The 27,161-nt window shown below is 42.8% G+C and overlaps 1 protein-coding gene across 1 annotated transcript in view; it reads right to left on the reverse strand.

Moving 5' to 3' along the window:
- Window positions 1–667: 667 nt before the first annotated feature.
- LOC310635250 (LIM homeobox transcription factor 1-alpha-like) overlaps window positions 668–27,161 on the reverse strand; it is a gene marked incomplete at its 5' end in the record, with an annotated part of 89,097 nt that continues 62,603 nt past the window's right edge. The window contains 6 exons of the mRNA XM_083354000.1: window positions 668–826; window positions 1,907–2,065; window positions 5,204–5,363; window positions 6,717–6,794; window positions 9,647–9,804; window positions 12,784–13,016. Of these exons, the coding sequence (XP_083210126.1) occupies window positions 672–826; window positions 1,907–2,065; window positions 5,204–5,363; window positions 6,717–6,794; window positions 9,647–9,804; window positions 12,784–13,016 (943 nt within the window). The 3' untranslated portion in view covers window positions 668–671. The remainder of the gene's footprint in view (window positions 827–1,906; window positions 2,066–5,203; window positions 5,364–6,716; window positions 6,795–9,646; window positions 9,805–12,783; window positions 13,017–27,161) is intronic.

The following is a 27,161-nucleotide window of genomic DNA, read 5'->3' on the forward strand; positions in this document are numbered from 1 at the left end:
TGGAGGAGGTATAATATATAGCAATGATAAACTCTTTCATTTTCCAAGAAGAACCTTCTAAATTGCAGTTCTGTGAGCAGGCGGGGATTCTGAGTTCAGAACTTCCCTCTCTTTAACAAATTAGAAATCCCAGAATCTTTATAGGTTGCAAGCCCTAGCAGTTAATATGACTTAATCGACATTTTTAATGTCAAAGTACTCTTATGGGATACTTTACTTTAGGGGATTTGTTTTCTTCCTGGCTAATCTGTATATTAGCACATTCAAGAGAAGGGAATTTTCCATGTCGATAAAAAAGTTGAGAAAAAGCACCCCCAAAGCATGGAAACCTTACCAAGAGCTAGACCTGCTTTTGTGCTTGATGTATCAACTAGGTGTAATGCCCTGCAGTTTAAACACAAAGAACACGATGCTAGACGTACAGCTACACAATATGAAACTGCCCATCGAGAGGACATTGGGTGAGGGGACGGGAAAGGCAGTGCAGCAAGGTCCTCCATGGTTCAATTCTCAGTGCCCAGGAAGAATCACGCACAGGCCTGACAGCCTCACATGCCTTATTAGTGTTACAGGGTCCAAAGAGTTCTGCCCGATGGATCGGTCTTGCCCCTCCATGCCATTTACCCCCTTCTACACCCAGAGTGGCTCGTATCAGGTGGAAGAACCAAGGGTCAGGAGGTGAAGTAGGAGTTTTGCATGGAGTACAGCCTGTCGATTGGATTGCCCACTCGAGTCTGCAGGAGGTTGGCCTCAGCCGCAGACAGAAGGCAGTCACCCAAATGGCCGATCGTGTCGCTGTCCATGTCATGGAAAACACCTTCCGAATCTAAATGGAAAAGGAAAGAGATGGTAAACATTGCTTGGGAAGACGAAGGTTCTCAGGCTAGAGTAAATCATGCTCCTCTCTGAGAGAGAAACATGATTGGTCAGAAAATGCAGCCACCCTCAGATTCTTGTAGGTCTTCAATTAGTATGTCATCACGGATTCTGTAATTCTTTGCTCCAACTAGTGATGGCTTAAGGTAAGGAACCAGCTCTCCCATTTCACTCAGAAGGTTGGTAGCTGCTACTATGTCTCACTGTTGATGTAGCTCGCTCCATACAGGTGAACTAGTCAGGGCAAAATAAGTCTATGACCATTTGCCATGGCCAACTCACTATGGCCAACTCGCCACAGCCAACGTGTTGTGGTCAACTTGCTGCAGGACAACTCACCACAGCCAATTCGCTGCAGGACAACTCAGTGCAGGACAAGCGTTACACAGTACGATATCAAAGAAATAGTGGAATAGAATCATTGGAAGAAAGGATGCAAAAGGAGGGACAGAATGAAATGTGAATGGCAAAAATTAAAATATTTTTTAATTTATTTTAAATAATTACATAGAATTGTTAAATTGTCCCGTAGCGAGTTGTCCCCACAGCGAGTTGTCCCACATCGAGTTGTCCTGCAACGAGTTGGTTGTGGTGAGTTGGCTGTGGCAATTTGTCCCATTCCGGAGCAAAAGATTGCCTAGAACAGCCAACGCCTCCTCCCTCTGCTCCTCGGCCTATGGTTTTCAAGGCCAATACAAAAGCACCACTTTCAATGTCAGGTAAATGCATGCACACGGTCAGGTATGACGTATGCATTAGGTACAATTGACCGCATGATAGATGTTCATCGATAGCCTTTGAAGGGAGGTGGGGGAAAAAAACAGAAAACAGTAAAAGGGACTGATGGCTCTAGGGGAGCCAAAGGCTGCCTTCCTTTGTGTGGGGAGACGTAATCATTATGCAACCCCATTAGAAGAGCGCTGGCAAGAAATAAAAGCACGCTGCAGATATAGCAGAACAAGGTGATACAGTGGTTGGACAGCTGAAAGGGAGAAACTGAAAGGGATTTGAGGAAGGTGAGTGAGCTCACCATATGGATGAAGATGGTCTCCTGGCAACTGGGGCGGGGTGAGTCCTTGCCGGTACAAGTCTGTGCTGTAGCTGTTCTGATCCAAGGGAAGAAGCTGCTGCTGGGCAATCCTGGAGTAAGGTACCATGAGCGCATCTATGCCATGCACACTGGCGCTATCTGTTGAGCAATGGGCGAAGCAATGGGAAAGAAGGCGCAAACCATCATTAGGAAACATTAACAACAATAACACTTTTCATATATTTCAGTTTGGAGGAGATGGATAAATTATATTCAGAACAAATATGGGACTAAAAAGTTCCATTTAGCTTAGGAGTAGATTTTAGTGGGATATTGTTATTGGTACTTTGTTTGTAGTTATGTTAAAGGGGAGTTAAAGCACATTATGAATTTGGTTAATTGTATATTATGCATAATTTTTATTTAGAATATGATTATTGTAACTATAATCCTGTATTTAGCTCTGGGAAGTGGGGGGGGGGAAGTGGGCGGGTTTGGGGTGGGAGGGATTTGGGGATATATTGTAAAATTTGGTTTTTGTAAAACTCTTTAATAAAAAAAACAATAACACTTTTTATAAAGAACAATGAACAAGAATTGAAGCTACTTTGTCCAAGATCAGGTGAGACTTATTGGGTGGGTGTGTCATGCTTGGTATTTTTTTTTAAAAAAAACTAGCAAATGGAGGAAAACAAATCGAAGAAAATATAGACGTAGCGGAATATAGGTTGCAATGACCAAAAGGATGGGCCAATACTTCTTACCCAAGGTACCTGGTTGAAATTGAAAATGGTCAGGTATTGCTTTTATAGTGCTCTCTTGATTGAAGGGATTTCATTTTTTATTTATTCTTAAGTGTGTTTCTGGCTTTCATGTTTCAGATAAAAATTTGGCGTTCACAAGTGGACATTCCTAAGTGCTTAGAAGCCAACTGTAGCTTTGGACAGGGCTTTGGTAAAACTTGTCTGGCTTTAATGTTGCTGTACTGTAACTGTCATGGCATTTGCCAGGGAATTGGGGGGATGATAGGCTTCTTCCTAACAAGAGCACCAATACGAAATAAAATAAAATAAAACCTGTGTAATTCCCAAGCTGCAGGATGGTTGGAAACCATGATAATTAAACTGGACACATAAGCCTAAAAACGTCGTCTTCTACAGTGTTCAGTCATTGCAAACACTGTTTAATTAAAATGCAAAGGTTTTACACAATCACTACTGGCTATCAAATTTTGTATATGTTGGTACCCATTGTTTTCTTATTTAATGTATGTTATACTTTACTCTCCTTTTAAGCACAAGAATTACTGAGCCAGTTTTGTTCCCTGTTATTTGCTGCCTGCTCTGCATTGGAAACTGTAACGTAACTGAACTATGAAGACATTTTTTTGAATATTAAATTTGTTTGCCTGAAAAGGGGTTGTTAGATCTTATCACAGCAAGGAGATGTTGGACTAGAACTTTTCTCTTTGCTTGACTTACAACCATTCATTTCCTGACCGTTACAGTGGCATTGAAAAAAAGTGAAAAAAGATCTTCATACTTACAACCATCACAACATCTTCACAGTCACGGTGATCAAAATTTGGGCACTTGGCAACTGGCATGTATCTGTGACGGTTTCAGGGTCACAGAGCCACATGATCCCCATTTGCCATCTTCCCAGTTGGCTTCCAATAAGCACAGAGCTAGTTCCCCACCCCCACATGCACCTTTCAGGATATTTTGCATCTCCCCAATATGAAATGTTATCATGTAATTCTTTATCGGTGTGGGAAAATTAGATTAAAATAATGCTTCTGGGGCCTAAAATCGATCTTACCCAATTTCATTTCTCACTGATGTTCCCCGCCTTCAACAGGCAGGATTTTAACAGGGGACAAACTCCCAGTGGGAAAGTCTTATCCAAACTATAACCCGTCAGAAAAAGATCCTTACCAATCCATATGTACCAGATACCTTGATCCCAAACAGGATTGTGCAAGGATTTTAATCACAGCTACATATTTGAGTTAGGAAGTTAACACAGCTGTTCTGGTGAGCATGTTTTATGTTCTAAGATGGACTGTGTGAAATTAGGGTTGGGAGCAGTAGCATTCTTCTAAGTAGATTCTGGAAGCTGGGGGTTTGTACGTGTGTATCCAAATGCTAAGTGGGGCAGAATCCCAGCAGATGTCGAGGGATGGTTTGCAGGAATATTTGGGCTCCAGAACATCACACGCTAGATTGGGACCACCTCTCTCTTGGATTTCTATCTTCTCCAAATGATATGATGAAATTTGCAATTCAAAACCTCTTTCCCCCCCCCCCCCCCGCTCCCCCACTTACAAAACATCTATTTCAGGAGCAAATGTTTTAGCCCTTTGAAATGGTCCATACAAGAAACATGACCAGGAGACATCAGCACTATGTTTATTGTAAGATTACGTTAAACACAATCTTGCAAAACTGAAAATATTTCTCTCTCTCTTTGTACTCTCCAGAAAACTAGGGGAGGCTCCTTCTGAAATGCTTCCCAAGTTTTTCTCTACCTGTGGATTCATGTTGTGATTCAAGGTCAGCCTGTGGGTTCAGCAGTTGGGTCGGACGATTCAGAGGAGGAGGAGGGGGGTGTTAGAGAGCTTGCTGAGGATAGCCTTGAGGCTCCGCAGAACCCTCAGCCAGGCCCCTCCCATCTGGTTACGACGCAGACCCAGCTGTGTGAGCCTTGACAGCATGGATGAAGATGACCCACAGCTGGCCCTGTTCAAGGACGCCCGCCGCAGGAGGCAGTCAATCAGGAGTAAACAGAGGAAGGCAATGGGGCACCTCGGAAGGAGGCAGAGAGAAGCCACGCCCTGAACTGTTTAAAAGGGGAATGTGTGGGAGGGCTGGTTTGCTGAAGGCAAACGTTTGAATAGCTCCTGTTTCATGGTTCGTGTTTGCTCTGTTTGCTCTGTTTTATGTTAATAAATTTGGCAGGCTTAGTTCCAGCCTCTTGCCGTTTTGTAAAGGGGTTGTCCCTGCCTTTTCTGCAGGGCCGGTAGTAGGCTGGTACAGAACAATTCAGTTGTCTTTGATCACACCCATGTCTAAAGGGCAGGTCTGTCTCCATCTCCCATCACAAAGTATGTTTTAAAAGGCAGTTTTTAAAATAAATAAATAAATAAATAAATTCATTGAAAAGCGTATATTTTGAAACAGATGGATACAAAACTGAGATGGTCCCAGTTTCTGAATGAACACGTGGGAAACCAACATGGCCCAAAAGAAGACCAAGCTATCTCTAGGAATTCTGTTATTCTTGAGATGTTCTTACCTTCGCTGTCCTCATTGCTCTGTCTGCTGCTGCGTCCATTTGCCCTCCCTGCCCCTAGACGGGGATTTCCCAGCTGCTCTTGCTCCTGTTGCTGCTGTTGTTGCTGCTGCTGCTGCCGGCGGGCTATCTTTTTCATCTGCAAAGAGGTGTTTGGATGCATCTGAGTGGGTGTACAACAAAGGGGGGAAAGAAGGACAGAATGCCCTCTGAAACTGAACAAAGGGGGACTTTGGGGAGAAAAGGTGGACTTTGACTTACCCCTACTTTGTAGATCCATTACCTCCCAGGACATAAAATCAGAGGATTGGAAAGGATCTTGGAGAACTTTTAGCGCAGGACAGGAATCCTCAGATCATCCAGATGATCTAGCCCAGGGGTAGGCAACCTCACTCTTTCATGACTTATGGACTTTAACTCCCAGAATTCCTGAGTCAGCATAGCTGACTCAGGAATTCTGGGAGTTGAAGTCCATGACTCATAAAAGAGCCGACGTTGCCCACCCCTGATCTAGCCTAAATGTTGTCTGAAAACCTTCAGGAATGAGATTCCTGTCAGTCCAGGAGGTTGGGCAGTTTCATTGCTTAATAGCTCTCATGATCAGGATTTTTTTTCCTGATTACCATTACCAGAGACTATTACCCTTTCAACGGGGGTGTCAAACTCAATTTCATTGAGGGCCGCATCAGCATTGCGGTTGCCCTCAGGGGGCTGGGTGGATGTGGCCTGGGTGGGCGTGGCCTACTGGGTGGGCATGGCCTACTGGGTGGGCATGGCCTACTGGGTGGGCGTGGCTAAAGTGCGTATGGCCTACTGGGTGGGCATGGCCAGCTCTACATCGTTTGCATCAAGGGTGCCTATGGGGGCCTGGGCAGGAGTGGGACGGATCTGAGGGTCTCTGGCAGAAGGAGATGGGACCAGGGCAAGTGCCAAGGCAGTGGGGGCCATTCCCTCACTGTTTCCAGGATGGCTTCGCGGGCCACATGAAACCACTTCACAGGCCGGATCTGGCCCCCGGGCCTTGTGTTTGACATGTCTGGGCTATCTGATCAGCAAAAGAGGGCCCTTACATACTCTTGTGCCTGTTACAACAATTCAAACTGCGGAAGCTGGCAAGTGTTTTAGTGGTCTGTTATTTTCATTTTGGGAGATGCAGTGAGAGCCTTTGCTGATGAACAACTAAAAATGCCCTCAGTACTAATGGAAGTTGAAAGTATTTACAACAGGAAATAAAATGTTATCCCCTAGTGATTCCTCCCCAGATGAAATTGTTGTTAAACAAATAGCTGCAGGGTTGTTTATAAAGTTGGTACCCACAATAATAAATCCTCATTTTGTACGTGGCTAAACCAGGGCTTCCCAAATTCTAGGAGTCAGATATCCCTTGTACTGTCAGGGAACTTCTAGGTTTGTGAAATGAGTTAGCTCAAAGTTAGGGATGAGCAGACATTTGTCTGCCCTGGTTTGGCTGGAGACAAACTGTCATTTAACGCAAAACTCAAAAATGATCACTCACCTTGGCTCTTTGATTCTGGAACCAGACCTGCACTACACGGACAGTCAAACCAGTTTCAGCCGCTAATGTCTCCCTTACCTGCCCATTATAGAAAATGGAAAAGGAGTCATTAAAAAGTTAAATTCATGTCACAATAAGGAAGCCCTCTGTACAAATGGTGACTTTGGGTGCATTGTGCTCCATGACTCCTCACTTATGGGGTGATGCAGGGTTCAACTCATTTTCTTATTTTGCTTACCATCTGCATGAAACTGCTGGAGGAGGTCATCCATTGGTTTAGGGCAGTGGTGGAGAACCTATGGCATGAGTGCCAGAGGCGGCACTCAGAGCCCTTTCTGTGGGCACACGTGCCATCACCCCAACCCCACCTCCCCCCATGGTCCACTCCTCACCAGCAGCCCCCCAGAAGAGAGTTGCCACCGAGCGCGGCCTGCGCAAAGCAGTGCAGCCAAGGATATGGCAGCCGGGCAGCGGTGACAAGACTCCGCCCTCGCGCCCTGTCGTGCACAGTTGATGCTGTGGGGCATGGGCAGAGGGTGTGGTTGCCATGGCACTGCTGGGCCGCCTGGGCGATCTGCGGCGGGCCGTGGAGGTGGTTGGTGGCCCTGTGGGTGGGCGTGGTGGGGGTGGGCTGGGGCAGGGCAGGGGCAGGGGCAGAGCGGGGTTGGGTGGGTGGAGCATTTTTTGGGGTACTCGGTCTCTAAAAGTTTCACCATCACTGGTTTAGGGTCATGATAGCAAATTATACATTTCAACTTGCACTGACCAAGTGATTCTGTTTCAGTCCTGAACCAACGCCTGGAAGCTATGAAGACTTGGATAGGGAAGAACAGACTTGAACTCAAGCACCAGAAGACTTAAGTTGCTTGGTTTTTTTTTACCTCTCTGGCTCCAGGCATGCCCCCATCATCTGTGGGGGGGGGGGTCACCATTCAATGGGGTAACAATTCTCCATGCGAGGCATACCCTGGCACTGCTCTTGAACTGTAGGTGACAGATGTAGCCAAGAGGGCCTTAAAACAGGTTCAACTTGTGTGCCAGTTGCACCCATTACCAGATTGGGACAATTCAATTAAGAGGTGACTGATTGTAATGTGCTTTCATTGGGAAGCCTTTGAAGACCAACAAGATATTATAGTTGATTCAGAAGGCAGCTGCATGGATGTGCACATGTTCCTGCTGCTTTGCAAGCACCCCTAGTTGCCAATGGCTTCCTGGTACAATTCAAGGTGCTGATAATCACTTAGAAAGCCCTGCATGGCATATGGTCTGGTTACTTGAAAAACCGGCTACTTCCATATGTTTTTACCTATTCAGTGAGATCAGCTAGAGGTGACATTCTCCACATCCTGCTGATTAAGCATTGTCATCTTATAGGCTTTAGGAAGTGGCCTTCTTGGTGATGGCTCCTGTACTGTGAAATGATAACTCCCAGAAAGCCATACTGTTTCTTCTCTTCTTCTCTCTTTTTGCAAATTGCTTGAGACTTGGTTGTTTCCCCTAGGATAGGGGTCAAGCCCCTTTTCTTGATTATTAGCTGTTTGGCTTTAGGGGATATGGGGTTCCTGGTCATCTGTCTTCTTTTCCTCTTGATAAATTTTGATTTCGTATATGTATATATATATATACGAAATCAAAATTTATCAAGAGGAAAAGAAGACAGATGACCAGGAACCCCATATCCCCTAAAGCCAAACAGCTAATAATCAAGAAATGAAATATATATATATATCTGCCAGCCACCCAATCAGGTGGCTTCAATATTGAAATAATAAGCAAAATAAATGTGGTATCTTTCAATGTATTATCAGAAACCTATGGCCGAAGCCGAGTTTCTTCAAAGGAAATAAAGGCTCAGAGTTTAGGTGATATTTAAGACATGAACAGACAGAGAGATTTTTTTGTTTTCTTTGCATCCAGCAGCTAAAATACCAGCACCTGAGTGTGATAAAGGAAATATTGGACTATCCCACAACATTGCTGGAGATGGAAGAAGTAAATCTCATCACCCCTTTTTGGCAGTTGGACATTGGGTTAAGTGAAATAGATGCCCTAAGATAAGTGGGGGGAAAGGAAAACAGAATCTTATGTCTGATTGGGCTGTGCAGGGGAGTTATGGGAAGATGGATAAAGTGGTAGATTGCTTGCATTCTAGTAAAGCAAGTAAAGGGCAAAGGTTGAACTGGCCACTCTCTTAAAATAGCAGCAACTGAAAGAATTTAGGAAGGAAGGGAGCAATAAGTCCACAGGATTAAAAAAAAAAAAAGAGGGAAAGAAATTGATAGGAGATACGGTAAGTCAGTGTACAAAACAGAAAATAGACACAGTGGTGGATCTGAGGAGGTGCTCCTGATGTCGTCTTTTAGAGAGAAAACTGTTATGGTGGAAAATCTTTTTTTTCCCTCTTGAGAACCACCCTCCCTCTGGTCTATGTGAGGGACTGAATGGTGGGAAGGTAGGGTTGATGCAAGAGTAGGTGACACCAGAGAACAGGGCAACTATATCTGGGCTAGGGGACCACTGGATGGCAACAATACACTAATATTTCCCGTTTCTCTTCACTGGCCATCTGCACTTTGTGACTGAAGCCTAACGTATGTGAGAATTACTCTCCCTGGCATCCTGTTCTCTCTTTCTCCCAAGTGTTTATGGAGATTCTCAGTCATCCAGGTCATGGTTGTCCCCAAGGTGCTTTTTCAAGATGGACTTTCTTGTTTTTCTTTGAAGGAAAGCAAGGAAGCCCACTTGCCTCCTGAAAAAGCACCTTTGGGTCTTTCTCCCAAACAACACGCTACAGCAAAGGCTCTGCTAACTATTATTGAAAACTGTGGCCTCAGAATTAGAGTGCTTATGTTCTTAGGACCGCAGGTCACCCATCGCTCCACTCACGGCTGGGGTGGCATCCCTTTAAAGAAAGAAATAAACTCCACCTTCCGGCAGGGCTTGGAGGAGACTTCAAAGGAGGCCTTGAATGCCCGTCGCTGCTGCGTGGTGAGGATGGTACGTGGGCGTTTGGAGCGCTTGTGATCCTTGCTTTCCTCTCCTCCTTTGCCATGTGGGTGGCTCCCATCCTCATCTTCGCTCTTCACTATGAAAGAAAATATGGATTATGGAGGATTCCCTGGCTGGTGATGATAACTTTATTGTCACTTTGAATGTACACCAATCGGCATACATCAAAATGAAATTTCGTTGCATACAGCTCTCAAAGGGTCACCACCTCCAATATATACTCCTTGTTTGGGGCCCGCTCAAATTTCACGTTGTCCATTTTAGTCTCTAGGGAGTGAACGATGGCAAACAGGACAGATGGAAATGGGGCTCCATGTGGATTAGCCCTCAAATTCGCTTGTATTCTGACAACCTCGCCTTCTTTCCTTTTTCTGATCCTGACTCTTCCATCCTTTCCTTAAAGAGGCCTTGCTTCTTTTCGCCCCTGGAGCACGCTGCTGCCGCCGCCACCAACTCCTCCAAAAGCCTCTCTCTCTTCCTCTGGGCCTGCCGACAGCCTCATCCAGTTCCTTTGCCCCATAAGCTCCAGGTCCTCTCCTCCTCTGCCTCCTCTGGAAACAGCCCTGATTTGCAATACAATCCATCACTGGGCCAGCAGTTAGATCTTGCTGCTGGTAGAACAAATTCAAACAGCGCCAACGACTTTTAACGGTCTCACCAACAGTTTCAAAACAACTAGAAACTCGCCAGGCCAGCAAAGATTGTCGGTCGTATGTCGTATGTTACCTTAGTTCCACCATGTTGCTCAAACACATTAAATCTTCCTGATCATGTGGCCTATAGCCCTTACTATCCCTCCCAAAACTATTCGCCTTCAAGAGCCAATGCAGCCGCAGCCATTCCAGGCGCTGCCATCTTAGAACAACAACAAGGGAAATTTCCCTAGAAACATAAGGTACCCAAGTATGGTTAGCCATCATTTCATTCACTAAATCACTTGCCTTTCCTGAATGGATGTTACCAAACTACACCTCTTGAAGCAGATTCTGTTAGGTACAGTATACGGATAGATTCTAACCCTAGCCCTGGTCCTGCCACAAAATTGATAATCTTGAATGCAAAAATTGAGAGAATGACTTTCGTTGATTGAAATTTTTTAAAATGTAAAAAGATACCAGGACAAAAGCTGTGCATCCCAGCATCAGGACCTGGCATGCTTTGGCATGTGCACCCCAAAAGAGGCTAAGGGTCAATTTTAGGATCTTCTGTTGCCGCTGCTTTTCCTCCTCCTCACTGTCCTTGCTGGCATAAACATGTGAACATGTAAACAAAAGTTATGAGAGTGGAATGCCCCTTTAACTTACCTTGTTCTTTTACTTTAATACTGACATGAATTAGACCTAAAAAGGCAAGAAAGAGACAGGCCTATTCCAGAAACAGATGCCAGAAACATAGAAAACCTCTTGGCCAACCACTCCAAACTCCCCTTCCTCCCACCCCCCATTGTTAAAGGAAGAAAGACAAAGCCAGGAAAGGAGGTAAATATTCTTCACATGCATTCTGCGTGGAATGGAAGAACAGAATCTCCTCTTATATTGGAATGAAGATTTGTATGTTTGCTAATAATGTATATGCCTAAAGGATTTTTAACATACATGCTTCAGGTTGTTTAACTCCATTTAGTGATTACGATGCAGTTTATAATTAGATGGGGTTTTTTTTGCAAGACCTCACACATGGATTCCATATGTGCTCCCTCCCACCAACCCCAGACCATTATAGCCACTTTCTATTCTCTCCTCTAATTGGGGTTTTGGATTGGAGGGAAGCAGAGCTGGTTCACTGATTCTAGGCTAGTGGTGGTGAACCTATGGCACGTGTGCCAGAGGCAGCACTCAGAGCCCTCTCTGTTGGTACGCACGCTGCCACCAGCAGCAGCAGGTCCATCAGGCCTCCACCGCTGCCCGGAGCAGGAGCCCCGCCCAGCACAAAGGAGGCGAAGCGGCCGACTGGCAAGCTCGAGTAGAGATGGTAGAGCAGAGGTCAGCAACCATTGTCGATTGGTGGACTGGAAGAAAAGGGAGGGGGAAGCATTTTACATGTGTGCGCGCACACACGAGGCCGTGAGCATGCACAAGCTGCAAATGGGGCGGGGCTAGCGCCTGCGTGATACTAGCTCTGCCCCGTTCTTGCGTGGTGCAGCGCCTTGTGGCACAGTGGCCCATTTTTGCACCCCTGGTTTTTGCGTGCCAGAGGCAGCTCTGCCCCTCCTCCGAGGGCACCATAATGCTGATGCATCCCTGGCACTTTGCAATAAATAAGTGTGGTTTGGGTTGCGGTTTGGGCACTCGGTCTCTAAAAGGTTCGCCATCACTGTTCTAGGCACTTTCCCTACCCCAAAAAATGAGAAATTGGCCTGGGTCGATAGTGGGTCCTTTGAAAAGGTGTAGGTTTTAGTAGGTGCCTAACTACAACAACTTTGATGCTTGGCCCAGAACCAGGTGTTCTAAAGCATGATGGTCTTTAGATCCTTTGGATCTTAACATCCCCAGAATATGGACGATGACAGTTATACCCATGGTGATCAGAGAAAGGTGTATGGGGAAAGGAGGTACAGATCTGTCCTTTTCATGACTGTGTAGCAACTTTGACATCTGTCGCCTTTTTCACTTCTTACAGCCTTCCAGCCTGTCCTACTACTGGCTTTCCATCCCTGGGGGGTACAGGAGTTCTATCCAGCTATATTTTAATCACTTTTAGCATTAACTACTAGGGAGATAGAACTCAAGGAAAGAAAGTGGAAAATCTCAGTCTGGGCATAACACTGAACTAGGAATTCAATACTGTGAACCTTCGCATTTTGCCTCTTTGAAATGGGGACTTTCTCCTGCAACACCGTGTATTCAGGATTGTACAAGTTTTCTTGATTGGAAAGAAGAAACCGGCTCACAGGATGGGATATTCATTTGTCCACGCAGGGTTGTGTTTCAGTGGCCTTGAATACCTGGGAGCTGGCTATGGGACACAGGATGGTGAGAAGGGCCTCTCTGCGCATTTTCAGGATCATTCTTTTAACCCTACTTGAGCAGATCCCCCATGGTCACTCCTCTCTCACCTGACTCAGTGGGTGCAGGGCTGATGGCACTCAGCATTTCTCTCTCCTTCTCATAGTCGCTCCGGCAAAGCAGCTGCCCTTCCTTCAGCACAAACTCGTCTCCCCGCTGCAACCGCCGCTCACACTCGCAGCAGGAGAAGCAGTGGACGTGGTAGACGTTCTCCAGCACCCGCATGATGAATTCAGAAGGAGCCACAGCTTTGAGGCAGCCGCTGCATTTGGTCTGGAAGAGCCTGACCAAAAGGAAGAGGGGGGGGGGAAGAGAGAGAATTGGGGCAAAGCAATTAAGATGATAAGGCATGAAGCTGATGAAGAAACCCAAGTCGCTACAGTCCATCCCGTCCCCCTCTGTGGATTTTTAGATTTCTTGTCTACATCAGCGTTTCCCAACCTTAGGAACTTGAAGATGCGTGGACTTCAACTCCCAGAATTCCCCAGCCAGCTATGCTGGCTGGGGATTTCTGGGAGTTGAAGTCCACGCATCTTCAAGTTCCTAAGGTTGGGAAATGCTGGTCTACATGCCTTGTCTACGTGGGCTGCACTAAAGTTAAAGCTCATTTTTCTTCCCCCCAAATTACACGAGCTTTTTCATCTGATTGCCAATGGGCCCTACTTCACAGGTAGACAAATTGCGGTCCATAGGAAGCACACGAGGGCAAAATGTTGAAACGTGTCACAAAAAAGTAGGACATGTTGCACGTTCTCCTTTAGCTGTGAGATCGAGAGAGGATTCTCCCTTGTGCTCCACCGTTTCACTTCAATTCATTCCACCGTTAAGTTCAATCAGTTCATCCCACTGTTCAGCTCTATTAATTCAGCGCAAATGTCAACTTCTACGAGCTTCAATTAGTTTCAAAGATCCAGATCATAGCGTAATATAAAGAGCAAAGGGATCATTGTTAGTAGGTATGTAAAATATTGAGGCCCAAGGAAGTAGACTTAATATTTCAGCCTGAAGCCAGATAATTGAGCAAATTTAGAAGTGAGAATGGTCTTAAGCAGTGCTTTTTTTGTAAAAGAAAAAGGTGCCGGAACTCACACGTCATACAACCTGCCTTGCCTACCCTACAATGTTCCATCCAAAAAAGGTGCCGGAACTCCGTTCTGAGCGTTCTATGAGAAAAAAAGCCCTGGTCTTAAGGAACCATCCCCCAATGTACTGTAATTCCTTCCCTTTTAAAAATTGAACAGATGTCCAGCTAGGTGGCAGCATCTAGTCTACTAGGGCTGATCTTGAAAAGCATAGGAAGATTGGACCAGGTTACTAGAGCTTGGGTGAGAGACCACTAAGAAGAAAGAAGAATATAGACTACACTGGGAAGATGGAAGAAAGCAATAGAAATTACCTTCAACCCTATCATCCTGAAAGGTGTCTGGGACATTTGCTTGCAGTCACTTGGAGTTAAGGCTTACTATAAAATTATTTAAAATCCGTTCCCTTCTTTTGCAGCCAGAAAAGAATGCCACCTGAAGATTTAGGTTTGAACTCGAAACGGCAACAGCAGCAAAAACAAATGACGCGAATCAAGACGTACATTTTTACTAAACTAAAAACGGATCTAAACCATTATTGTAACCAGTTGAAGAAGCACTGCATTGTTATTCATTAGTTCTGTATCAGACGGGATGTACATTTACTTTTATTTTTTTTTTTTTTTAAAAAGTAAAATTAAACCAATATTGAACAGGAAGAAGTACTGCACGCCCCTTTGGAAAAATAAAGCGGGTAACCCATAAGGATAAAATGTACTTTTCCAAAGTCCCCCCCCCCCATTGTGTTTTATTTCTTCTTCCTGCCACTTTAAAGATCTTCCTTCCTTCCTTCCTTCCTTCCTTCCTTCCTTCCTTCCTTCCTTCCTTCCTTCCTTCCTTCCTCCCTCCCTCCCTCCCTTCCTTCCTTCCTTCCCCCCCTCTCTCTTTCTCTTTCTTTCTTTCTTTCTGAATTCCTGAAGAAGAACCCTTTTGGCTTGCCTGGTACTCTAATTCCAAACGGTTTGCAAACCGGTTCTGTCCGTAACTTCACCTGTCAGTTTGAGAGGCATTCCTTCCCTGTCATAAATAACAAACAGCAGTACCCTGGCTCCATGACCCTAAAATTTCCTTCAAAGTCTTCGCCTCCTGGCATAGCCAGGCATTTGAATAGAGAAATCAATAACCCTAGCCAAGACGTTCGCAGCAGATGGTTCTGATGAAGTAATTTGGGAGCTAAACAAACGCGAGTGGGGCGGCTCAGCGAGCTGACAGCTTCTCTTTAGCCACTTGACAAGAGAAAGTAATAAAATGAGGATTAATTAGCCTGTTGTTTAAACACACCGGATCCTCCCAGCCAGCGGGGAAACTCATAAACTGGGATTGAGAACAAGACGCGGGTTAATCCTCCTAGCAAACTCTTGCTGAGCGCGGAATGGGGAGGATTTACCAGAGACGGCTCATCCCTTGCCTAATACTCTCCGCTTGGATTTACACTTCTGCTTGAATAGGCCAGAGAGAGAGAGAGAGAGGGAGGGAGGGAGGCAGGGAGGGAGGGAGGGGGGGAGAGTGAGAGAGAGGGGGACAGGGAGAGGGAAAAAAAATGCCTGCTCGTTTTCTTTCTTGGATTTATTGTGGCTGAGAAAGGAGGAAGCACATAGGTGTGACGCGGGCAGACGGGCAAACAGAAACAGCCAGAGCAAACTAAAAAGCACTTTTGGAAAAAGAGCGTCGGCCAAGGTGATCAGGGTTCAAATTCCCACACCACCCAGAAAACTCTCTAGAGATGGCCACAGATCACTTCTCCACCTAACTGCTTCGCAGGAGTTATTCTGGGAATGAAGTGGGGACGGGCAGAGAAAGCCACCCATCCTCCCTTGAACATCTGGGAGAAAAAACCAGAATAGTGGTATAGTGAAATGCATGTGGAAGTGGAGTTAAAATAAACTTTTGATGGGAAAGGGGGTGAGTTTTCAGGTTTGATCTCCATATTTTATTTCAAAATCTGACTTCAGCCTCCTACTGTTTTCACGGGGGGGGGGGGGGGAGAAAGGCTGCAGTAACATTTAAAACTTTTTTTTAAAAAAAAACTGCTGTGTTATTATTTTTACTAATTTTGTTTTGTATGTTTTACACAACATCTTAATGTAATATGCGTTTATCAATATTTAATTGTTTGAATTTAATTATAAACTGTTTTATGGATTTTTTTTTAAAAAAAAACAGTGCTATGCAGACGTTTTAATGATAAAGCTGGGTATAAAGTGGGTGAAGCTCTTTGAATTACGTTAAATTTGTTTCTCAGAACGTCACTCCTTTGCATGTCAGTTGTCAGATATTGGCAAATATCTGTTTGCAAGTAGGGGTGGCAGATAAATGCTACCTGTGATTGTATGTTGGTCCTGGTGAATTCCTAGAGGTCATATGTACAGATCCAGAGTAGAAAAGTTGATTCAGAACATGAATGGGATTTAAGAATGTGCCAACAACTGTAATATCCACGTCCACCCATATTCTAAATCATCCTTTTCTCTTTGCAGTTGAAGTCCTGCGTAAGTCTAGCAAAGACAAACGACCAGAAGTTTGTAAAAGGGTTTGGGGGACAACATGGAGAATTATGTAGAAATATCTTTCAGCTCTGAAGGATGGGCAGCTATATAAATGCTGTAGAAAAAAAGCACACACATGTAAGCATTCCTTTGCACTGAACTTTGGATGTAACAGTGATGATAAATGTTGTCCAAAAATATATTGTCCAGACAATAATCTCAGAGTTTTAGTGGCAGAGAACTTCTTTGAAGTTAGTACCAACTTCCAAGCTCAACTTCAGTGATTTATTTCTGTGTCTAAGCTAATCTCTTGTTTTTCCATCCATATCTCCTGGGCATCTGCCAACTGCCTTCTCCATCAAGTTTTGCTAGTGAAGATGAAAACATTAAACTGATGGGTGGAACATGTGGTCCTTCAGATGTGGCTGAACTAGAACTAACAGCTGCATCGGCCAATATAAAAAGAATGCTGGGAAATGTAGTTCGGCAACATTTGGAGGGTCATGGATTCACCCATATCTGAACAAAACATAATTGATAGCTGGACCTGAGGAATGATTGGGAAAATATGTATGGGTTGTGCCCCTTAGAGATACTATTGAATGAAATTCTACCCTGCCATGATTCAGATAAAGTAATTCTGATTCCCAATAGCTCAGAAACTCTTTCAGGAAAAAACAAAACAAAAATAAATCACCATCTCTTATATTTCATCCAATACCCACAAGCCAGAATCACATGATTTTTTTTTTCTCTCCAGCAATATCCAGCGATTTAAATACAGGATATTTTACTTTGGTATATCTATCTGTGAAGTCTACCGTTTTTGACTTGCGAACTAGTTGGCATCCAGCTCTTCATCAATTGACTTGAGTTAATTGCTTCAAAATGAAACCTTTTTTTTAAAATGAGATTTTTAAAAAATATTTTTGATATCCACTTAGTACTCAAGCTGTACCTGGTTTAGCCTTTTTAAACTGAAACCCAAAATGTGTAAGACACCTGAACCTTTGTTGGTGGATGTAACAGAGACAGACTTTATAAGTAATTATTAGTGTCTTTTTCTACATTAAATGTTCATGATGTACAGAAGGTTTATTATGAAGCATGCTATTGCAAGAAATCAGGAATATACTGTATAGCAGATTCTTTCCAGCAAGACATTGTTTTTCTCACCCACGGAGACTTGTTTGGTCAACCTTTTCTTATTACGCTCACATCCATAACTAGTTATTTCTTCCAGTTAAGATGAGAAAATACCCCAGGTCAGAAGAACCTTGACCACAGCAAGACTGTAAGTAAGGAGTGAATATCCATTTTTGGAACATAAACATTTTGTATAGGAAGGAATTAGTTGAAACAGAATATTTTTTTTCTGCTGTGCTGTGCTGTGGTTTTTTTTTGGTTTTTTTTTAATTTTCAAAGAATTGTTGGTGCAAAGTAGCATTTCATAAGAGAACTCCCTGTGCATTATTTGAAAAGGTAGTTATTGTTTACTATCATATTATCTTCTCATCACATCCATAGATTACACCTGTTTTCTGCTATTTCTCAGTTGATACCTTACAGAGGCAGTGAATTTTTAACTGGGGTTTTAAGTATACAGGGTCAATTTAATATTTTTTAATTTGGTTTTTTAACTTTTGTATGGTGGATTTTTTAATTCCCTGTAAACCGCCCTGAGTCCTCAGGGAATAGGGCGGTATATAAATGTAACTAAATAAATAAATAAATAAATAAACTAAAATTAGTAGAAGTTGCAACCGGCATCCATATTGGCTAAGAAATTTTGGGAACTGTAGTCCAACGTGCATGGAACAGGCTGGAGAACAATACTTGAAATGCTTAACTCAGAGCTAGGTATGTTCTTCAAATCAGAAAGTTTAATATTATGGTATCAAAGCTACAAGTAAAGAGTATACAATTCTCTGACCACCTCTCAAGTTGGGCTTGCTTCCTGTATTTAAGCATAATTACCGTAAGTCTACCAGATCTGGATGTAGAACTTTCTTCAGTTCTTTGTGATCATGTGTAGACCATGCAACTATCTGTCTGGAGTTCAGCAGTTCAAATCTGGCATCCCTAGCATACGTGGGGCAGGGGCAGGGAGGACAAATGTTAACGCAGGAATGAAGGAAGAATATGCCAAGTGTTACTCAGACATAAATATTGTTCTTACTTATTTATTGATTTCTTTGTTTCAATTTCTATAGCTGCCCCTCTCCCATACGTGACTCTCAGTGGCTCACAAGTCAAAAATAACAAAAAACAAAGCCCGTATAAATAACTAAATTAAAAAAAACTATGTAAAAAGTTAAAACAGCGAAAACAAATTAAGCCAAAACATAAAACTGATAAGGTTGAAATACAGTTACGACAACCAACTTGGAGTAGTGGTTGAGACACAAGGCTAGAAACCAGGTGACCATGAGTTCTAGTTCCCCTTTAAGTACAAAGCCAGGTGAATGGTTTGGGATCAATCATTCACTCTCAGCTCTAGAAAGGAGGCAATGGCAAACCAGTTTTGAAATCTTGGCAAGAAAATAGCAGGGGCTTGGCGCTCTCTCTCTCTCTCTCTCTCTCGCTCTCGCTCTCTCTCTCTCTCTCTCTCTCTCTCTCTCTCTCTCTCTCGCTCTCTCGCTCTCTCGCTCTCTCTCTCTCTCTCTCACACACACACACAGACAGAGAGAGAGAGAGAGAGAGAGAGAGAGAGAGAAGAGAGAGAGAGAGGGTGTAATAAAATTTTATGCTACATACGTCTATGGCACCTGAAATGCAAAATCCAAGTGAACACTAGATGGCGGTAATAAGATGTATTAAAAACTCTTTACCGCCACTTTGTAATCCATATTTTTGCAGGCATGATTTCATGGCACTGCCTACTATAGAAAGACCTTGGCCCAACTCCCCCTCAGCTATTGACTATGGAAATGTTCCCCACATAAAACCGAGAAGAAATCAAATGATTTGTTGTTTGTGGTATATTATCCAGAGTCTTCTTTGGTGAGATACATGGCTATATAAATTAAGATAACTAATTAATTAAATACTGTATGTAAATTAATATGTAGGTTGTGTTTTTTTAAAATCTGTCTCCAATTTAGAAAGCTGCCACCAGAGAACTAGAAGATTCTAGAACAGCTCTAATAAGAATTGGGAAGAATTGGAAAGAAAAAGAGAGGAAGGAAGGAAAAGGATTAATTACATTGCCACTCGGCTGTTACTCTAGCTGCTTCAAAATCAGTGCAATATCTTCTTGACTGTACAGATAATCCTCAACTTACAACCATTGTTTAGTGTCCGCCTGAAGTTCCAAAAGTACTGAAAAAGTGACTTATGACTGTTTTTCACACTTATCACCATTATAGCATCCTATGGTCACATGACAAAATTTGGGCACTTGGTAACTGGCATGTATTTACAATGGTTGAGGCATCAGAGAGTCATGTAATCACTATTTATTACCTTTTCAGCCAGCTTTAGAAAAGCAAAGTCCATGGGGGGGACGGGGGGGGGGGGCGGGAAGCTAGATTTGCTTAATGACTGCATGATTCACTAAACAACTGCAGCGATTCTCTTAGCAACTATGGTAACAAGATTGTGAAATGGGGCACAACTGACTCAACAGGTGCCTTGCTTAGCAACATAAATTTTGGGCTCAGTTGTAATCTGAGAACTACCTGTATATGTTTTGAGAAGCTTTACAAAGTCAGAGGTTACAAAGAGAGCTTGTTAGTTTGTCACCCATTCCTTTGCCTACTTTCTGGGCATGCAGCATGCATAGGCACACACAAACGCCGACACAGCCTACTAGACTAGGATAGAAACAGGAGAGATTCAATAGCAATAGCACTTAGACTTACATACTCTCTCTAAACGGTTTATAGCCCTCTCTAAGCAGTTTACAGAGTCTGGGTCTTCATTTTATCAACCTTGCAAGGATGGAAGGCTGAGTCAACCTTGAGCCGGTGAGACTCAAACTGCCAAACTGCTGGCAGCCGGGAGTCAGCAGAAGTAGCCTGCAGTACTGCATGCTAACCACTGCACCACCAGGGCTCTTAAAGGCCTCCTTGCTTTGCAGAACTTTGAAAGTGATGCATTTGGACTTCAGGCATGGCCTGCATCTCTTCAATTTGACTACATGCTGCAGTCCCACTAGTCTGCCAGTTTTATTTCAACCACCCAATCAGGAAGCTTACCATACATGGGCTGCAAATAGCCAGGCGACTCCCCCAGCAGACAGAAAAAGAAAATGTCAGTGCTTTGTTGCCACCTGCTTAGTAGACCACCTACTATTGTCTCCTTACCCTTGCCAGACGCTTTTTACTTTGTGAAAGTCAGAACCGTTTACTGCCATCCCTGAATGGGGAATGGGTGGAAGGCATGGGCACGTCATTTCCTTGAGTGTTGAATGAAGCTTACTGGCTTTGGGGTTTGCGGGTGGACACTTAGGTACATCTTACCCCCTTAAGAGCCCAGCCCCATCTTTTTGGAAGTTGTCTAATAAAGGAGAACATTTGTGGCACAGGGGTCCTCGGTGCTCCCTGAACTCGGTTGTTTTCAGGCAGACGTTTCATTACCCATCATCAGTGCTTCTGATGATGTTACCTAGTTGTGAAATTACATACATAGCACTGATGATGGTTGGGTAATGAAATGTCTGCAGAAAAACAACCAAGCTCAGCAAACACCAGGGAAGTTATCTTACTTCACAGTTGAAGTTTGCCCAGAAATCAGCCTGCCCAAGGTTTATTCATCCCCTTGTGCGAATGAGGTACTGTAGTTATCTTTGTGGGCCTAAAAAACCTCAGCATTCACTAGAAATCTCCCCTGAATTTACATCTTACGGGATTGATGGCACTGACAGGGTGACCTGCATCTATCCATAACTCAATAATGCTTTCCCCCTTAAGCCTCGAAAACAAATCCGCTCCTCTTTGCACTAATTGAAGAAAACAGCCAGCGAGTGTCTCATAAACACAGTGTCAGCTCGCATTACGCAAAATTAAAATTCTCAGCTCCAGGAATTCCTAAAGAGGCTGCTTTTTTAATATCGTCCGAATCCGTTTAAGCCTGGGTAATATTGTTTAGGTTGCTATGGGAACCGGCGGCTGCTCTGTTAGCCACCAGTGGATTGAAAACTGGTATATTATTGGGGCCGGATTGACAGACATGATAACTTAGGGAGTCTGTGTATTACCTGTGAGATGGAACAACTGCCATTTTAGGCTATCCACAGCTAAGACTTTGTGGGCTGTTAAAACATTGCTTTTCTATGATTACTGGAAGTGACATCACAACCTGGGATCCACACAAGTTTCTATTGGATTATCCAGCAATGGTTGTTCTATGTGCCCCAAATCCTCTGATTTAGTCCCAGGTCAATCCCATTGAAGAATTCATAATCACCTGATTCATAGTTCTCTTTCTGTGACTGCTGCTTATATTATTGCTTGCTGTTGGATTTGGACAAAGGATGTTAACTGTTCCTGAGGAACTTCCATACAGCTTCTTTTGCCACAGGAGAGAAAGAATTTGATTTGATTTCTAAGTTTCTATAATATATTTAGAACAGTGAAGTGAAATAGTGGTATCTTCTGAAAGAAAGAAAGGAAGGAAGAAAGAGAGAGAGAAAGAAAGAAAGGAATGAAGGAAGAAAGAAAGAGAAAGAAAGAAAGAAAGAAAGAAAGAAAGAAAAAAGAAAGAAGTGCTGAAATGGTTAAATCCCTAGGAAAGCTAGTCATATCAATTAAAGCACATAATACACTTTAGGCCAATTATCATAACTCAGCTTTTCCTTCCTCAAAGGATTCTTTCTAGGATAAAATGAAATGGGAAACTACTATCATAATCTCCCGGAAAAAAGACCCAACCGGAAAATAAGCCCTAACATGATATTTCAGGACACTCGTAATAGAAGCCCCACCCCCAAAATAAGCCCAGTTAAAATCATCAGCCAGATGGATGCATTGAGTACCCTATTTCCCCCCCAAATAAGACCTAACTGGAAATAAGCTCTAATGCGTCTTTTGGAGCAAAAATTAATATAAGACCCAGTCTTATTTTCAGGGAAACACGAGTATGTATTAGGGCTGTAGGATTTTTTTTTAAAAAAGGGTGCTTCAGAATGGAAACAGATCTTTCCCGATCTGTTTGGCAGCTCCTTAAAGCAGCTGTATCTTTTCACCACCAGCATCCAGAGACAAAAGCAGGGTACGGTCAACTCTCCAAGTTGTGCTTGACTTCTGGTGACTTCCTGGATTGAGCTACATAATTTTCTTGGCAATGCAATTTGCTGGTACTTCTCCAAGATATTTTTCAAGTGCCCAGTCCAGCCAGGGATAGAATGAATAGTTAGTTAAAAGAGGTAGATTACAGTTAACAATGATGACACTAGGAAATTATGAGAGGTTATTGCTGCTGCTGTTATTATTATTTAAATGATTTATATCGCCACTCAAGTTGTACACAGTAGTGCTAGGTGACTTACGTGGGCTAAAAACACAACAGCAAGAGAACCAATAACAAAATACACAAAACCTACCCCAATGCAGTATAATCAAGACCAACTTATATCAATTCTAAAACCATCCCATGCTCTAAACATTTATATGGAACCTTTTATGAGAAATGAATTGACTGTTCTGTTTGAAATGCTTCCCAGCTTCCCAGCATTTATATGGTTTTTATCCTGTGTGGATTCCTTTATGTAAAGTAATCTCCCCACCCAATCTGAAATGCTTTCCACATTCCATACATTTATACCATTTTAATCCTTGGTGGAGCCTTTGATAAGAGCCTTGGTGGAGCAGTGGGCTGATGCCTCCTTAAGTAACACCAGCTGCCTGCAATTTAGTGCAGGTTCGCATCCCACCAGGCTCAAGGTTGACTCAGCCTTCCATCCTTCCGAGGTAGGTAAAATGAGGACCCAGATTGTTGGGGGCAATTAAGCTGACTTTGTAATAATTTATTTTTTATTTATTTTAATTCCATTTATATCCCACCCTTCTCTGAAGACTCAGGGCGGCTTACAAGCTTAGCAGTAGCCTATAATGCCGCTTGGGGTGTGTGTGAAAGCCCTAATAAGCAGGCATATACATAGAATGAAGGCTACTGCTAAGCTTGTAAGCCGCCCTGAGTCTTCGGAGAAGGGCGGGATATGAATGTAATAAAAAATAAAAAATAAAAAGATAGGAGGCAATGAAAACATATTGTTAATCTGCTTTCCATGCTGCTCTGAAACAACCACAATTATAAACAGAATATTTCCAATGAAAAGCACAGATGCCCTTACAACTTCATTTGCACTTTCCTTGTCCACAGCTTGGTGCAGAAATGACAGAACAACATGACAGACACAGGTCATCACTGACACTGGTGACGTTGTGGTCAGAAAATGGTATAAGAAAATAAAGAAACAAAGTTGCTGTAATGGAAGACCTAATTGGAATTCACTGGATTTTAAAAAAATTATTTTATCCTGAGCTGAAGTTTCATGCTAATGAATATAGATTCCCAAATATTGATTTGCGGAAAGATCTAACACTTTTGCCAATATTAAGCATTTTCATATATTTCTCACATTAGCATAATCCATTTCTCCATAGATAAATTGACCATGATTTACACAATGAGCTTTCTAAATTGGCAGGAAATTAACTATAGGAGCTGGATTTGCAGAGCAATCTAGACTGAAATATAGTTTAGTTGGTTCATAACAGTTTAGTTTAACTATCTATCATACTTTTTATCATGAGCATAAAAAAGCCAAATTCATTGGAAAAATTCAGATTCGAAGATATACAGTAGTGTGTTAAATAAGAAGGTGGCTTTTGGGGAGCTTAAATTTTGTGTGAAAAAATCATCATGGCTTATGAAGCTGGTCAATTGCAGCTTATTGAATAACCTTTTGAGCTACTGTGCTCCCTTTAAGACATACTGTGGCAGAAGAAACCATTTCCTCATCTGTGCTGATATACAATTCACCCTCCAACTGTGGAATGAGGGAGAGGGAGAATCCTGGTCTCTGGATGTGAATGGGCAGCAATATTATTTTAAATATCCAATTTATGAGTCACTCTACATGGGGGATGCCTTTCCTTTAAATAATTAAGGAGTCCAACACAAGAGAAGAGGGTAGCCAATGTCTTCCTCAATGGATGTTTGTCCCTCTTCTCCCTCACTGCTTATGCTGGTGTCCACAAAGAACAGCCTAATACCTTCATCCAGTTAAGTGCTGGACTACTATTTTAACAGCCCGAATTTTTGTGTGTGTCAGAAAAGCAGATGTGATGACTGCTTTCCCCTTCCATACAAAAAAAAATCAACCGTACAAGCTTTGTTTTAGGCTCTTGGGCTTTCCCCTCCTTTTTCTTTCAATTTATCTGTGCTGGTCCTCACCAACTCTTATAATAGCTGGCCCAGTCAGGAGAACAGTCCCCTTTCCTCGTACCCAAATAGGAAAAACTTTCTCAAGTGCCTGGGAGGAGCAAGTCACTCCTGTGGAGTCCTTTGCCTTGTTGCAACAGCATGGGGGAGCCCACGTCTGAGCCTGGGAAGGATAATTTAGAGAATACAAAATTGGCCAGTGGGATTAAAAGGTGTTAATGAAGCTGGACCTGAGGCCACCTCAAAGGCTGTTGAGTCTCTGCTTCATGAAGCCGCCTTGTTTAGTTAGGGTTTAGTCAAAATGAAGCAGTCCTGGCTTAACAGAGGGTTTGTTTACTCAGTGCTGAGCTCCAAAAGCCGCCCTCAGCTGCCTGAAATATTGAAGTGGAAGGTTTAAAGCTGCTTTCCAGATTTCTGGCCAGGCCAGGAGCAAGGAATGAAGGGACCCTGGAAGTACAACAATAAAGCCTTTTCATTTCCAAGAGCCTTCCTAACAATGGCAGTATGAGGAGTAGGATTTCAAATGGAAAATCTCCACCCCTCAGCCCTCGAACTTGTCTTGTTAATGTCACAGTGAAGTAACACAGATGAAGCCCCATAACAACATTTCCCAACCAGTTTTCCTCAGATCTACTAGGGGGCTCAATCCCAGGATTCTAGCTGTTATAGCCAATGGCTGTGCTGGCTGGATATTCTAAATATTATCAGCCTGACAGATCAGCAGGGTACCTGGTTAAAACAATTGTTTTGGCTAGCGATGGAGTTAACTAACTTTTGTTTTGGTACAGGACAATCTAGCCTTCACTGCATCATGCAGTGTTTTTGATGGATTGCAGTGATAACCAAACTAACATTCTGGGGCAGAATTAGAATTAATTGTTGGTTATTTCAGGAAGTTATTTTAGGAAGCCATAATCACCCTAGTATTTTTCTTCTAGGAAACTCAATTATAACACTGTCTTTTTTTCTGTCTCTGCCAGAAGGTAGACATTGGAAGGTAAAAGAACCTTTTATTGAATAATAAGAGTTTGTTAAAGAAAGCAGGTTAGATTTTAAAGCTACAGGACCTGGGATAGCTCCTGTGAGGATGAAGAGTTGATCCAATTATAGTAGTGGCTATACACTTTGGCATGTGTTCAAAAGACCAGGGGACGAATATTCTGCCTCTCAAGGTTTTCCCCCAGAAAACTTTCTTTGCAAACCTTGACATTCCCCTCATCCCCACCTGTTGATATCTCCTTCTTGTGAGGGGTGGTATTGGGCAACAAAATAACTGGGATTTGGAAAACTGAGATTGCGTGTAGCAGTAGAACTCTTAAAGAAATATGATTGACTCCCTTGTATTGCCGTAGACAAAATATCATTAACATTTCCTTTGAATTTCATAACAGTTCTATCTGACGGCTGTGTTGATCTGACTCCATCTTAGATATTTTAAGAAGGATTCAGTTCAATTAGAATAGGTTCAGAAATAATTAGACCTATAGAAAATAAGCCTTATGAAGAGAGATTGAAAGGAAAGTTCAGCCTTAAAAAAAGAGAAAATTGGCCGAACGTCCTACAGAAAAAAAGATCAAAACGTCTCCCTCATTTCCTAAATCAAGGTATAAAATAAATTAAAGTTGAAGGAAGGTAGCTTTTGATTTAATGATGATAGGAAAAACAATAGGAGCAGCTTGGCAGCGGAACCCATTATCTAGAAAGATGGTGGGTTCCCCTTCAACAGATGAATTTCAAAAAAAAAAAAAGATTAGATAGCCATCTAGCAAGGATGATTTATTTATTTATTTAAACTTCTGCTTTAAGCAGTAGATTGGACTGGACTCTCTAAATGACCATTTTTAATGACATGATTCTGTATAAGCTATCTGCTGGGAAAGACTGAGGGCAAGAGAAGAAGGGGACAACAGAGAATGAGGTGGCTGGATGGAGTCACTGAAGCAGTAGGCGTGAGCTTCAATGGACTCCAGAAGATGGTAGAGGACAGGAAGGCCTGGAGGAATGTTGTCCATAGGGTCGCAATGGGTCAGACACGACTTCGCAGCTAACAACAATAATATAAGCTATCTATTCTAGAAGACTACGGGAGATGAAGTCCAATAACTGTGCTGGGCCACCCAATTGGGAAAGACTATTTGCGAACACTCTTTATAATTGAAATATCTGTATTCCATTTCCCATTGGTTTTGTTATACATCATTTTGAATCTTCACATGCATAAGAATTATTAAAAGAATGTAAAATATATTGAATAAATAAAATGAAAGTAAACGTCCCTCACCTTGGACTCAGCTCCTGGCTAATGGAAAAGAAATGGGTTGCTATTGTGTTTCTATTTAAAAAAAACAAAAACTTTTCATTTTAGCCTATGGGATTTCCTGATTATCAGACATCCAAGGACTAAACAAGTGTAACATTGCTTAGCTATTTATTTATTTATTTATTTGGTTGATTGATTGATTGATTGATTTC

This window comes from Vipera ursinii, assembly GCF_947247035.1.
Source record: "Vipera ursinii genome assembly, chromosome: 2".
Lineage (NCBI taxonomy): Eukaryota > Metazoa > Chordata > Lepidosauria > Squamata > Viperidae > Vipera > Vipera ursinii.